Source organism: Sarcophilus harrisii, chromosome 4 (genome assembly GCF_902635505.1).
Source record: "Sarcophilus harrisii chromosome 4, mSarHar1.11, whole genome shotgun sequence".
Classification (NCBI taxonomy): Eukaryota; Metazoa; Chordata; class Mammalia; order Dasyuromorphia; family Dasyuridae; genus Sarcophilus; species Sarcophilus harrisii.
The window spans coordinates 437079669-437095198 of NC_045429.1; the positions used below are offsets into that span (position 1 = coordinate 437079669).

At 43.1% G+C, this 15530-nt stretch overlaps 1 protein-coding gene across 1 annotated transcript in view; it reads left to right on the plus strand.

The window, feature by feature from the left end:
• CPD (carboxypeptidase D) overlaps positions 1-15530 on the plus strand; it is a 58746-nt gene that overhangs the window by 33764 nt on the left and 9452 nt on the right. The window contains exons 7-15 of the mRNA XM_031967747.1: positions 1967-2134; positions 5913-6022; positions 6353-6455; positions 6728-6870; positions 8131-8300; positions 10636-10956; positions 11867-12062; positions 12958-13093; positions 14845-14976. Of these exons, the coding sequence (XP_031823607.1) occupies positions 1967-2134; positions 5913-6022; positions 6353-6455; positions 6728-6870; positions 8131-8300; positions 10636-10956; positions 11867-12062; positions 12958-13093; positions 14845-14976 (1479 nt within the window). The remainder of the gene's footprint in view (positions 1-1966; positions 2135-5912; positions 6023-6352; positions 6456-6727; positions 6871-8130; positions 8301-10635; positions 10957-11866; positions 12063-12957; positions 13094-14844; positions 14977-15530) is intronic.

Here is a 15530-nt window from a genome sequence, read left to right on the forward strand (position 1 = left end):
GAGGTGGAAGAGAATCGGCAATAGCAATGTGTGCAGCTGAGTCAAGAAGCTAGCTCGACCAGCAGCCACACAACCAGCAGCTCGGAGTCTCGAACCCAGCCCAATCTCTCCCAGCTTGTCTTCTCCCCTCTCTCTCTGCCTCCACCCACCAAAATCGTCATTTCCTATACAACACATCAGGACTTGCATGGAGAGTGGGCAGGGACCATTCTTAATCCAATCATATATATTAATAGAGTATAGCCCAATTACTATCTAGCCTCATGTACTTGGGACCTCAGTGCATCAGCTCAAACCTCAGCCCATTACATTTCCCACTTTCTTTTATTTTAGAACACCGGTGGTCATGCCATCCCTGACTCCTCAGGGAGGTCAGAGCCCCCAAGGGGAGGTGATCACAGCCTCCCTAACTTCTCAGGGAAGGAGGTGAAAGCACCGAAAAGGAGGTGATCACAGCCTCCCTGACTTCTCAGAAAAGGCGGTGAAAGCACTAAAAAGGAGATGATCACGCCCTACCTGACATCTCAGGAAGGGAGATGAAAAGCACCAAAGGAAATGGGGTTGCTAGCGGGTTTCTGGGCTGAAGGGTCTTATTATGCACAAACCCATCAGCATGGGAGGTATTACACAAGCACATAGCAATAACGCAGAGGCTATTAGGGATGACCCTCCCCTCAGTCAGTGCAGGCTCGATGTGGTGTAACAAACATGAATTGTACACACAAGTAGCGGAATAGCAAACAATATAAATCAACATGGTGTTGGAAAAGATCACCAGAAGTCCTAGAAGGTGGGTATGTAAACAACAGTCACACATACACCTTCTTCAGCAGCCAAGAGATAGTCCAAAACCAATCTATTGTCCATTGTTTCACATGTCAGGGAATCCAATGATCCCCCTGAGTTTTTGAAGTCCTGCAAAAGTCTTTTATGTGTTAGGGAATCCAATGATTCCAGCAGATTTTGAAGTGTTGTAACAGTCTTATCATTTCTCAGAGAATCCAATGATTCCTGAGAGTTTTCAAGTCCTATGTCTCAGAGAATCCAATGATTCCTGAGGGTTTTCAAGTCCTATGTCTCAGAGAATCCAATGATTCCTGAGAGTTTTCAAGTCCTATGGCTCAGAGAATCCAATGATTCCTGAGGGTTTTCGAAGTCCTATGGCTCAGAGAATCCAATGATTCCTGAGGGTTTTGAAGTCCGACAATCTTTGATGTCCATGAGTCAAACGCCATAACTGCCACGCTCTTTCAATGGTGAGCACAATCAGCAACAGCACCACCCGATATTTCTTGGGTCTTCTCCTTTGTTTCAAAGGTCTGCTCTCTCTCTCATGATGGACAAGGTGAATATGGCTCGTTGGCACCCATCTGATTCCTTCTCCACCTGTAGAGATACAAGCAAACCCTCTCCCCAAAGCAGTTAGCCTATCTGGTCCTTTCCATTCACCACTTTCTGGGTCTCTCCACATCACCTGGCGATTATCTAAAGATAGTGGAGCTGTTCACACTGGACACTGACCTTCCGGTGGTTTATAAAACCTGTCAGCCGGAGCCAGTGCATCTTTGTCAAAAATCAAGAAGTTAATAGTATAAAGAGCTAGATTTAGAAGTTCTCTAGGGTTACCTGTGGCTCCCCCTTTCTTTTGTTTTTGGAGTAGTGTCTTAATATCTCTGTTTCTCCTCTCCACTATTGCCTGTCCTTGAGGATTAAAAGGTATGCCTGTGGTGTGTAAAATCTTATACTGTGCACAAAAGTGTGCAAAATGTTTCGAAGTATAAGCAGGACCATTGTCTGTTTTTATTGCTTGCGGCACACCCATAATGGCAAATGCTTGTATGAGGAATTCAGTGACCACTCGGGCTGTGACCAGACACGTGTCTGGTCAGATTCCCTTTCCATGTGCACCGGCTCGGCCGCGAGCTGTGCTCCCACCAGTCCCAATCCCAGCTCTGTTGCCCCACAGGAGACTCCTTCAGCGTGGTCGGCCGAAACAACAGCAACAACTTCGATCTGAACCGGAATTTCCCAGACCAATTCTTCCAGATCACAGACCCCGTGCAGCCCGAGACCACGGCCGTCATGAGCTGGCTGAAGACCTACCCATTTGTGCTCTCCGCCAACCTGCATGGAGGTACGGGCCGGGGCGAGAGGGCTCAGAACCCAGAAGCCGAAGCCACGGTCGTCAGAGCTTTGTTCCCAATACTTTGTGTATTTTTGGTGCAGTGATAGGTGTGTCTGCTCCCCATGGCCCACCATTGTTTAACCCCTTCACCACATGAGGCTTAGGGTTTTGGAGTTGGTGGAAACTCCCCTTGAACATCTAGTCCAGCCTCCAAAGTTTGACAGGTTAGGATGAAGGGGTTTGCCAAAGGTCAGATGGGAACGAGCCCCTGAGGTGGCATCCGAATCCAGAGCCTCCCACTGCAGAGCCCAGGCTCGCTTGGTATAGCCGTTGGACCTGGCCCAGGACCATGGGCGTAATGGGTGTCAGGGCCATTTTCTCCCAGAGGGCACGTTTGCCCCTCACTGAAGGGCTGCCTTCGCACTGTCTGGGAACCAGTGTTCTGATCGGGGACACAGCAAAGGAAGGGCAGCTGGAAATGGGAGAAAGAGATGTGACTGTCTGTCTGGGAGTACAGCTGCGCCCCTCAAACAGTGTCCCGGGGATTGACTGGCCAGACAGGGGCCATAGGACAGAGGATCAAGTCTAAATCGAGATCTCAGAGGCCAGATGATCTAGAGTAACCAACTCCCACCTTATAGAGACAAAACCCAAGGGAAACCTGCTGGCCCAAAGCCATGAGGTAGCCGGCATCAGACATGGGATTCAAACCCAGGGCTTTTGTGCAGGTTTGATGGAGACCCTTTTGTCCTCCAAACCTTTTACTGGCTGTAAATTCCACAAGGACAGGCAGGTCTTCTGTTTCCATCCTGGCAGGGTCAGCGTATCCCTTTTCTCACCTCTCTCCTCCCCTACTCAGTTGAACAAGATGAAAGGATTCCCAGATTTAGAGTCATGGGACCTGGATTCAAATGCTACCTTTGTCATTTGATGCCTCTTCTTGCCTTGGACAAATCATTTTCTGAACCTTTGTAAAATAAAGGGACTGATCAGATGACCTAGAAGGTCCTTTCCCCTGCTAGAACTGGGATCCAGTGGTTCCATCACAGCTGCTCCCTTAAATCTAAGCAGAATTCTTCAGCTTATTATTGAGCAGCAGTAATGTGGGTAGTTATATATAATATATAATAATAGTGTTGTTAAGCAATATTATTATATATTATTAGTATTCTTACAAAGCAGCATTCTGTAGCTTATTAAGCAAAATTATCATTAACATTTGTGTAAATATTAAGCAGTATTATATTATGTATTTATGTTATTAGTATTGGTATTATATTATTAAGCAGTATTTTAGCTTACTATTAAATAGTAGTAGTATACATATTAGTAATATTATATTTATTATCTTACTAAGAAGTATTTTATATAATATATGATTAGTATTATACAGCATTCTTCAGTTTATTATACAATATGAATATTATTACATTAGTATTACATTTTAATATATATTATATTATTAAGAATTATTATTCTATTAGTACATGTTAGTATTGTTATATTATTATTAAGCAGTATTTTTGGCTTATTAAACAGTATTATTAATATATAATTACATTATTGAGCAGCATTCATTTTATTAAGCACTATTGTCATCATCATTATATAAGTATGTATTATTAAGCAGTTATTGTATTAGTATATTATTTGCATTATTACTGAGCTTATTAAATAGCATCATTAGCAGTTATATGGATTTTTATCAAGTAATATTTTAGTATACCTTATTAGGAAATAATCTTCATCTTATTAAGTAATATTATATTAATATATGTTATATAATATTACTATTACAATTAATCTTTAACTTTTGCAAGGCTATAATGTTCCTAGAAAATGATGCAGAAATTAAATATGTGAATGTTGATTAAACCTGTTAATCATTAAACCTATGGGATAAAGATAGGTTCCTCTTTCACTAGAAATTGCTGAAAGTATACTTTTCTGCATACAATTCTTTATAACAAGACATTAATTCTTATAATACGCACTTTTCCTAACACAGTAGTCATGAAGTAATATAGTATAAAAAATATAACTGGTAACATTCAAAACATTTTCTTTCTCTAGTAATTCCCTACAATTCTGTGACCTTGTTTGCTAACATCTCAGTGGAAAAAAATCAAAACATTGATTTCAGATAATATTCCCTTTTCATAACACATGAAACACATAGTATATGACTATAACAAATTATTTGTTAACAAATTTGCAGCTGACAGCAGCTGCAGACATTTTCATGTGAAGTTTATCTGACACCTTTATTTTTTCACTAAGCCACACTTTCTACTCTTGGGCTCGGGCCCAAAGGACTTGTTCTCCGCTTTAAGAGCATAATTGCAGCACAAAACTTGAGTTTTAAAGGCAAACAATGAAAATGTTCCATGAATACTGAAGGAACTTTTTACCATGTTAGACTGAACAAGACCAGAGAGGTACCTAAACTTATGCCAGCCTCTCTACAAACTTGCATTTAGTATTTCTCATTTTTTTCCTGTTGTGCAAAGTGACAAATGAAAGTGAAAATGAGTTTATTAATAATGTCACAAATGCTTAAAGTCTCAAAAGTTAAAGTTGTAAATGTTGAAGATTGAGTGTGTATTAGTATTATTAAATAGCATTTTGAAGCTTATTACTAAGCACTGGTATCATTATATTATTAAATAATATTATGTTAATATATAATATGTTAGCATATATTATAGCATAATTATTGTATTCTTAAGCTTAAGCGGAATCACTATTATTATATATTAGTAAATATTATAATAAATATGTTATGTATTATTATTAAGCAGCTTTATTCTCCTAAACTTATTCTTAAATCTAAGTGGTGCTGCCAGACCCCCAGCTAAGAAATAGTGTGATGGAAGGAGGAGGAAGGCTTTCAAAATAAGCAGGTCGGTGAAAGGCAAGGTATAAACTATGTAGAGAAGGGAAAACTGCTTAGAGATCCGACCTGTTAGGCCCAGGAGACTTAGAAAGATGCAAACTTTGAAGTGTCCATCAGGGAGCAAACAGAGTGACTTTATGAACACCTTTTATGCAGCTGGGTCCTGAGAACTGCTGCGGGTTATGAAAGTCTTGGACAGTTGGTGAGGGAGACATCCCAATGCTCCTGTCATGGAGATGGTTTCTAGGGTGGCTTTTAGGAGACATTCCCTGCATGAGTGAATGATCAACTGATGGCTTCCTGGGTGCCAGGCAATGCTGCAGACTCTGAGGCTTTCAAGGAGAAACAGTCCCTGCCCTGAGCTGAGACTTTATAGGAAAGGCCCCACATTGCAGGGAGAGCTGCTGAGGAAAGCAGGTTTTGTCGGGCTGGGAGTGGGGATACCTGGGATGCAGGCAAGCTCAAGCAGATGGACAAAGTACTTTCCAGGAGAAGTGGAGGGAACCTGCCTTAGCAAGGCCCGGATTCAGGGGCCAGGGGCTTTTCCTGGATCCTGAGGACGCCACTCTCTCCCTTCTAATAGTGATCACCCCTTAAATCCCTTTGATGAGTCCATCCAGCCTTTGTTAAAGGCCCCTGGGTGCTGGATACCATGTCATCCTGGCTAAAACTTGGCTCCCTGGGATCTGGGTCCTGGCTCATGTTCGTCACCTTGACCATACCAGGTCTCACTGCTGGAAGTCTGACTTCCTAGAATGACCAGCCCGCAGAGAGATGGCGCAGATCCCTGGTGGGATTTCGGCCCTTTGAGCGTCTCTGGTGGGAGGGATCTCCTTTTTACACCAGTGAGGGATAGTTTGTGGTGCCATTCATTTTTGGTGTTCCTTGTAGGTTCTTTGGTCGTGAACTACCCCTATGATGATGATGAGCAAGGAGTTACCGCTTACAGCAAATCTCCAGATGATGCCGTGTTCCAACATCTGGCCCTTTCTTATTCCAAGGTGGGCTTCCATCATAAGAGAGGGGGCACCGTAGAGTTTAGTTCCCAGATTTTAAAAATTGTATCCTTTGTTTAAAAAGACATTAAACCATAGAGGTAAAGGTAGAGGGGAGCTCCCAGGTCATCTGGACGAGTCCATTTTACAGATGAGGGCTCAGGGAGAGGGAATAGCTTCTGGGGTCACACAGGGTATAAGGGGAAGTGCCAGCATTTGAAACCTATAAAATCTGACTCCAAATTGTGCTTTCTCACCTACCATCATGGTTTGCTATCAAGGAAGACCAAGCCAAATCATTAGATGTACTAATCAAATGTCTTTGGTTTCTTCCAGGAAAATTCTGAGATGTATGAGGGTAACTCTTGCAAGGACCTGTATCCTGATGAGCATTTTTCCCATGGCATAACCAATGGAGCCAACTGGTACAATGTCCCAGGTAGAACCCGCTCAAATGATCATCATGATTAAGAATTCCTACTAACAGCTAACACAGAGAGCTTTTTACACTTTATCTCACTTGAGCCTTTCAAAAATTGTGTTTAAAGGTGTTGTTCTCATCCCCTCATTTTACAAAATTGGATGGGTGATGAGTCGGCATTGAAGGTTTGTGTGCCCAAACTAAGAATTCCCTGGAACCTCTGGGATGGAGAATCAGTTGCTTACTTTCTGGGTGGTAAATTCTAATTCTTCTGACTCTCTCTTCCCCAGGTGGGATGCAAGACTGGAATTATCTCAACACCAATTGCTTTGAAGTGACAATTGAATTGAGTTGTATCAAATACCCTTATGAGAAGGATTTGCCCCAGTATTGGGAGCAGAACCGTAGGTCTCTGATCCAGTTCATGAAGCAGGTATATATTTCAGAGCTTGAAGGATGAAATTTCACCTGTAAGTGTGATATTTAGGTGTTTTATGGAGGGTTTTAAAAAATAATGTTTCTTCCTTATTGTGAAATTGAGCTTAATTTATAGCTTACTCTCTCGTTGATAAAATTGGTTTTTTGTTTTTTTTTTCAATTTAGTTCAGAATCTGTTTCTTATGCTTCTATATTCAAGGCCTTACACCAGGTTCTGGGAGTATAAAGACAAAAACAAGACATTGCCTGCCCTACTTACATTCTGCTTGTATTCTTAGATTTGACCATCTAATGGTGGGTCTGTTTTAAAAGTTCAGAATATGATGATAATGATTAAAATAAAGCTGGAATTTGCAGTAACCATTATGAACAAACACATTCTTCCCTCAGTAGTTGACAAAAAGCATAAAAACTTTTCAGGGTCTGGTCTGCATACAACAGTATGTGTAGAGTCTGCTGCCAAAGTAAGATCCATCAGAGGAAAGATGAGATAATCATGGGACATCCCAAGTGGCCAATGTCAGGCACCAGCCTGGCTGAATGGATTCAAGAAGGGGTCTGAAGAAAGGCTTTGGGAAAGTACAGTAACATCCAGCTGGTGGATATAGTTCTTGGTAGGAAACTGAAATACCCTGTGCCTATTTAGAGACAGCAACAACAAAAAGGGGCTATGGAGGAGAATCTCAAAAACAAAAGCCGGTCATGTTCCAGATTGCTGTAAACTGAACATCAAAAACCAAAGTCAGATGCTTAAAGCACTAGAGGAAGTTAGAGCAGTACCAAGGATGTCTAATTTGACCTCAGTCAAAAGCTTGATTTGAGGGGTTTCAGAAATGTCTCGCCCCCTCAAAAAAATTGCAGAGAAGAGAGAGATTTGAAAGGAAAAAAATGCAGATAATTTCTTAATGGATGCAGAAAGCACAACAAGTGAAAATGCACATGAGATCAAATAAGAAACAGGAAGTTTGCGAGTTGTTTTAAAAGTAATGAGTCTGGGAGGACCTGAGTTCAAATGTGGTCTCAGACACTTAACACTTCCTGGCTGTGTGACCCTAAGCAAGTCACTTAACTCCAATTGCCTCAACCAAAAAAAAAAGTAATGAGTGGATGTGTGACAGAACAGTTGTGTCAAAGGTAACCAGACTAAAAATTCTAGAAAGCAGTGAAGTCTGTAAGCTGCACCATTATTGGCTTAATTGCTCTGAAGGTTAAAACCGTAGAATGGGCTGCCAACTTATTGGTTGACTTTATCCAGGTCCATCGCGGTGTCAGAGGATTTGTCCTGGATGCCACAGACGGTCGAGGCATCCTAAACGCCACCATCAGCGTGGCCGACATCAACCATCCGGTTACCTCCTACAAAAGCGGTGATTACTGGCGCCTCCTGGTTCCGGGAACTTACAAAATCACAGCTTCAGCGCGAGGGTGAGTGAGTGAGTGAGCTGTGGGAGCCCGGCTTCAGGGGACATGGGCATGGGGGGAGATATATAAAGTGCCTACTATGTGCCAGGCACTGTGTGAGACTCTGGGAATACAAAGGAGTTGTTGCCTTTGAGGGGTGTACCTTCCAATGGAGCACACAGTGTCTGTGCATGTGTGTGTACTTTCACAAGACAGCGTGCTAAGTTTTGGGGAATACATATATGTGGACATGGGTGTTCATATACAGACAGACATGCTGTCTTTCTGGGTATGCCCTATACAAGTGTATGTTTATACATATGTGTGTGCATGTCTATGTGCTGCCCTCATTGTAATAATAATGATAGTAACTTTTAACTGCCCTAAGACGTACTGTTTATGAAAAATATATACCTAGGAAATAAAAGGGAGGAGAGGACCCTAGTAAGTGGGGACCAGAGATTCAGGAAGGGCCTTGAGTAGAAGGTCAACTTTGAGCTGAGCTTTGAAAGGAGCTTCTGAGACAGGAAATCTGTATGAATATGTATACATATATTGTATTTAATGTATATTTTAACATATTTAACATGTATTGGACTATCTGCCATCTAGGGGCGAGGGTGGAAGGAAGGAGGGGAAAAATTAGAATAGAAGTTTTTGCAAGGGTTAGTGTTGAAAAGTTAGCCATGCATATGTTTTATAAATAAAGAGCTATTTAAAAAAAGAGAGATGGAAAATGAGGAGGGAGTGCATTCCAAGCATGAGGCACAGTCAGGGCAAAGGCCTCAAGGTGGGTCAGGATTATTAGTCTTCTTAACCTCTGTTACTGAGGAGAACAACAGGCCCTCCAGGGATGCTGAAAAGTACCATCTGTTGGAGTTCTTTTGTTGCTTGGGCCTTCATTCTTCAAGAGGACCATGAGATCAGGGAGAAGAGGCCATGACATAAACATGATTTGGAGTTAAGTGAGGGAGGCTGTGCTAAGTCATTTCTGGGTCCACTAGCAAGATAAGAGATCAGGAATGGCCCTGAATGCAGCGAGAGACCTTGGCCTTTTTAACAGGTCTCACTTTAACTAAGACAAAGCCCAATCAGTGATTAAGGTTAGGTAAGAAATGATGTGGAGAGTGGCCTCTTTTTACCTAATCCATAAAAAAAAAAAATCATAGAGAAAGACTCGGAGTTTCTGGCCAGAACTGAACTCCTGGTAAGGAAGCAAATGTTATTGTGGGTTTGACTCCCCTCTAGTGGCAAAGAAAGTGTAATATCTTTTAATTAATTAATTTTTAAATTTAAAAGCTATTTTATTTTTTAATACATTATTTATTTTTAGAATTCTTTTTTTAAAATTTGCATGATAACTTTAAATAAATACTGGAAGAACTCTTCTGACTTTTCCCCATGGCTACTCCCCTTTTCCTGACCGCACCTTACCCGTGTTTGTTTGTGTGGGGTTTTTAAAAATATTTTAATGTCTGTTGATAATTTTTTGTTTTTATTTCATTTCAATTTCTTTTTTTTTTGTTTGTTTTACTTTTATTTATTTATTTTTACAAAGCCTTTTGTTTTCAAAACATGTGCAGTTTTTCAGCATCCATCCTTGCAAAGCCTTGTGCTCCAATTTTTTTTTTCTCTCCTTTCCCCTACCTCCTCCCTTAGAAGGCAAGTAATCCTATATAGGTTATCACCTCCATTTTTGACTGTTCCCTTCTCCAGCAAGTCCTTGTAAAGAAGCATTAGAAAGCTAGTGGAAACACATCATGGACTATGCTGTGCTGTAAGCCCATAGGCCCATTTTCTCTGCCTTGTGACTCATAGCCCATAGGCCCATTTTCTCTGCCTTGTGACTCATTATGGCTTACTGTTACACTATAATGATACTGGGCTTGGTGTCCTTCCTCTCCTCCCTTCAGCCTCACCTCCTCCCAGAAGCCTCTTGATCATCTTTTGGTATTTCCTAAACCAGTATCTTTTTTTATGGGCAAAGGACCCAAATGGGGCAGGAGAAAAGGAGGGCATTGAGAGCTGACCTGAAAGAGGTGTTATTGAACCAATCAATATCAAATGTCACATGACTAAATATGGCTTAATGATGTGTTCAGAAATAATGCAGTGAAAAGAGAGCTGGTCTCCCAGTTGGGAAGGCCTGCATGACGTGCTCTCTCTTTGTCTCCTCCTGCATTGTAAAGGGAGTTTGCTCTCCTGGAAAAACCCAACAAAAACCCCACACCCAGTCTCATCGCTGTTGCCTTCCTTCTGCTTGGAGACAATGTGTGTACAATACCCAGACAAAAGACAGGGCTACAGTTGTATTTCATTTCCCCTTTTCTAAAATCTTTCTCTCCATCACTGGTCATAGATACAATCCCGTCACAAAGAACGTGACGGTGAAGGACGAGGGTGCGGTCCAGGTTAATTTCACACTCGTGCGATCCTCGTCAGATTCCAGGAATAAGTCGAACAAGATGAAGGAGATGATGGCAGACAGCGGCACGAGTGACCCGACCACCAAGGAGTTCGAGACCTTGATCAAGGACCTCTCGGCGGAGAATGGCCTGGAGCGTCTCATGCTCAGCTCTTCGCCCAACCTGGCCCTGTATCGCTACCACTCCTACAAGGACCTGTCTGAGTTCTTGCGAGGACTCGTCATGAACTATCCCCACATCACCAATCTCACCAAGTGAGAGACCCCTTGGAGTGGCTTTTCAGTCCCCAGAGATGTCCCCTCCACGGCTTGCTACCCCAGCACTTATTGAGCACCTGCTGTGTGTCAAGAGAGAGAAAGGACAGACCTTGAAGTCAGGAAGTTAGGGTTCTAACACAAATTGAGCAGTGGTTCTTAAAGTATGGTCCAGGGACCCCAGGGAGTCCCAAGAGCTTTTGAGGAACTGTGAGCTCACTACTATTTTCCAAATAATAGTAACACTCTGATGTTTTCATTTCTAAGGAGATAAGTATCAATAGACATAATATCCATAATTTTTAAGAATGTAAAAAGGTATTGCTCACCTTGTCAGTGGATGAAAGGAGAAACTGGAGGGAGGGAGAGAATTAGACACACGAATTTTTTTTTAATGTTAAAAATAAATAATCCATTGAATGGGGCAGGGGAGAATATAATGAGTAGTTTAAGAACTACTGATATAATAGGTAGCAGCCTGACTTCTGATCTGGTCAGTTCTGATTAATGTCACCGGGACAAGTTGCCGTTTCTCAGTGTCCTGGAAGACAAGGTGCCGGTCTGCACTTCCTCGTGGGTGGCTCCCCATGCCACTGAAGTCTGAGCACCATGGATAGCACCAGAGAGAGCAGGACAAAAATGAAGTGATCCTTGCCCTGGGGAAGCTTCCTTTCTCTTGGGTTCGATTCTATATAGTCAGACAATTTCATTCTAGGATGGTATGGTTTAACTTGGATAATAGGAGAAAGGGAAATTACTTTTTTTTTTCTTTTTTTTTTTTTTTTGCATCTGCTGATGAAGTATTATGATTCTGAATGAATTTCTGGGGGCTTTCTTTTTGTCTTTTGGAAGTAATTCAGTCAAAGTAAAGAACAGTGATTGACTTTTTTTTTCTTCTGACTTTTGAAAGTTTGGGTCAGAGCGCTGAATTCCGTCAGATCTGGTCCCTTGAAATCTCCAATAAGCCTAATATGTCTGAACCTGAGGAACCCAAGATCCGATTTGTGGCTGGAATCCATGGGAATGCCCCTGTTGGGACAGAGCTGCTCCTGGCCCTGGCAGAATTCCTCTGCCTCAATTATAAGAGGAACCCAGCTGTTACCAAGGTAAGAATGGGCTTTTGTGTTTCCCTGCTGGAGTGAAGAGGTGGGGGGACAGCTTCCTCACCCATAAAAAGGAAAAGGTTGAACTAGAGGTCTCTGAGGTTCCTTCCAGATCTAGAATTAGGATCCTAAGCATTTAAGCAAATGCTCTGGTCTGTTTATCCATCTGTAAAGTCAGGGGTTGGATTACAGATGTCCTTTGAGGTCTAAGCCAGTGATTCCAGTGATCATAAGTTATATTTAATACATTTTAAATGTTTTGTATCTTATTGTGGTCTTAAGCTTTAACAGTTTTAATCACCTAAGCTTTGATGCCTGAACATGTCCCTAAAATTTTGGGAGACACACACTGTAGACCATGACTGTTGAGCTCATTCTGCAGCTTAGAAATGATGAGGGGTGTGTGTGTGTGTGTGTGTGTGTGTGTGTAAAAGATGCTCACATGGGTTTTGGGGTGCTTCCTTTGTACAGGGCACAGTGTTGAGCTCTGAGTCTGGGCAGACCAAAGTCCTGCCCTGCAGGACACATATATACAAAATAACCTGAGAGACTTAGGGCTGAAAGGGCATCCTGGACTCTACCTTATTTTACAGATGGGGAAACTGAGGCCCAGGAAGGTGAAATGATTTGCATAAGAACACTCAGGCAGTAAACGTCAGAGGCAGGTAGTGAACCCAGGACCTCTGACTTGAGAACCAAGGCCCTTTAAACTGTTCCACACTTCCTCCATCAGTTAAACAAACAAAAAAGAATCATAGAAATCCTATTTGAACCCAGACGAAACCGTGGTCTCACTATCTTGCATCTAGCCCAGAGCCACCTTTTCTGTGGGAAGGACGAGGGGTGGGGTGCTGGCCATAAGAACTGATGCATTCACTGGTGTTTGTTTGTGTTTTAGTTGATTGACAGGACTAGAATTGTGATTGTGCCTTCTCTAAATCCAGATGGACGGGAGAGAGCGCAGGAGAAAGCCTGCACCTCCAAGATAGGGCGCACGAACGCTCACGGCAAAGACCTGGACACAGATTTCACCAGTAAGAGCTGGCTCGCGGGGCCTCCGACCCCTGTGGCCCACATGCAGCTCTTTCCCTTCTTCTCTGGGGGACTGTGAACACCCTTAGTGGGGAGGCTTAGGCTCAGCTTCCTGTGGGCAGGTTTGCAGCCAGCCTTTGCCAAAATCTTGCCTTCCTGAGAAGAAAGTTACAGTGTAAACCCTAAGCTATTTAATGATAATGAAAAATGATAATGGTGCTCATGTAGCACTTCAAAGGTTAGGAATACAGCAGCCTTCTGAGGCGGATACTGCAGGCAGGATCATTCTCATCTTACAGATGAGAGCACAGACTGAGAGGTTCCTAAGATGTGTAAGAGATAGGAGGCACCTTCAAAGTCATTTTAGTTCAGTTGCCTCGTTTTAACATTTATGGAAACCAAAGAGTTAATAGCTTGAGGATACACAGGCAGAGTTTGAATTTGAACCCAGACCTTCTGATACCACTTTAAAAATTTTTATCTAATGAAAACTCATTTTCTCTCCCTCATATGTCCTCTCATCCCTCATTTAGAAAGCAAGGAAATCAAACAAATCCAATGCCCATTTTGACCATGTCCAAAAAAAAGTCTCATTCTTCTTCTCACCTTCTCATCTTTTTCTCCCTCCCTTTCTTCCATTCCTCTCTTCCTCCCTCTCTCTTCTTTCCTTTGTTCTTTCTCACTCCTTCCTCCTTCATTCCCAGCTTCTGCCCTCCCTTCCTTCCTTTTCTTCCTCCCTGCTTCTTTCCCACCTCCCTCTTCCATCCTTTCCATTTTTTCTCCCTCCCTCCCTCCTCTCTTCTCTCCTTTTCTTTCTCTCCTACTCTCCCTCCCCATTTTCTTCCTCCCTACTTCTTTTCCTCCTTTCCTTTATCCCTTTCTTCTTTCATCCTAATATTCCTTTCTCCTTTCCTCCTTCCCTTCCTTCTTTCCTTCTTCCCTGCTTCCTTCTCACCTTCCTTCTTCCCTCCCTTCCTCCTTTCCTTTCTTTCTTTCTCTCCTTCCCTCCCTCCCCTGTTTCTTCTTCCTTCCCTTCCTTCCTTCCCTCCTTCCTATCCTCCCTCTCTTCTTCTATCCTTCCATCCCTTTCTTCCTTTCCTTCCTCTTTCCTTCCTCCTTCCTCTTCACTGCTGATCCACATAGATGTTTTGGTTTGCCCCATTTACCACCTGAGCTGCTCCCCTGCTCCCAGGCATCATTACTTTGGTGCTGTCCTCAATATCCAGTCACCTTTAGGCCTCCTGTTGCTCAGAACTCCCTAACTCAATCAGTCTTACTCCTCAGCCTCCCCTTTAGCAGGAGTTAACAGTCATAGAGGTTACCCAACTTGATTAGCATCCCACATTTCCAAGCTTATCACACATTTCCCCCCACATGTTCTTTTGTGTTCTAGCCAGATTATTGCCTTAGTTTTTCCATTTCTTTGCAACATCTCCCACCTCCAAGCCTTTGCACTGACTCTTCCTCTCCATCTCTTAGAATCCCTAGCTTCAGGGCTTAGCTCTGAACTCATGTCCTGCCTAAGATCTTCTGTGATTCCCCCAGTACAATCATGTACACTTTGTTTTCTGTTTTACCTTTTTGTGGATGTGTTATTTTTCCTGATAGAATGTAAGCTCCAGGAGGGCAAGCGTCTTTGGTTATGTATTAATGGCCTGGCGTGACGCTTGGCAAATAGTGCTTTTGGAGAGAATGAATAAGTTTCCATTCTGCGCTGAGTTGGCAGCTTATGCTTGGCCCTTTTCCTCCACAGGCAACGCCTCCCAGCCTGAGACCAAAGCCATCATTGAAAACTTGATCCAGAAGCAGGACTTCAGTTTGTCCGTCGCTCTGGACGGGGGCTCTGTGCTGGTCACCTACCCCTACGACAAGCCCGTACAGACAGGTATCCATGACTTCACTCTTGGGACACGACTTCATCAGGACTGGGGGTGGGCGGCCTTCCCCAGTGGTCTGAGTCAGGGTTAAGTTCATAGCCAAAGGTCAGAGGCCTTGGAAGCTGTCCAGTGTCACTGGCACTGGAACAAGACTGATCTTGGGCAGAACTCTGGACAAATGGCCTTCTGGCCCCTGCTCAGAAGCCTCCCACGGGAGAGGAAGCCCCAGGACCTGCTAGAGCAGCACAAGCTCGTGCTTGCCTCAGACTTTGTTCTGCTGCTGATTTCTTCCACAGGACAGCCTTTCCTATGCCCTCCAACCCCAGGACAGCCTTTCCCATGCCCCCCACCCCTTGTCTTCTCCAGTTCCTTTCATTGCTCTTTATATCGCTTGATCTCACAGCTCTTATCCTCCTTGGCCATCCACCCCACTGCTCTTCCCAGCCTTCTTAGCCATGTTCAGAGCCTTCCAAGTGTTCTCTATAGGGCAGAGGACACAAAGTAGTCCTGGAAACCCTCTCTGCTTCTCTCGGTACGCTCCAAGATCAAATGACCCTTTGTG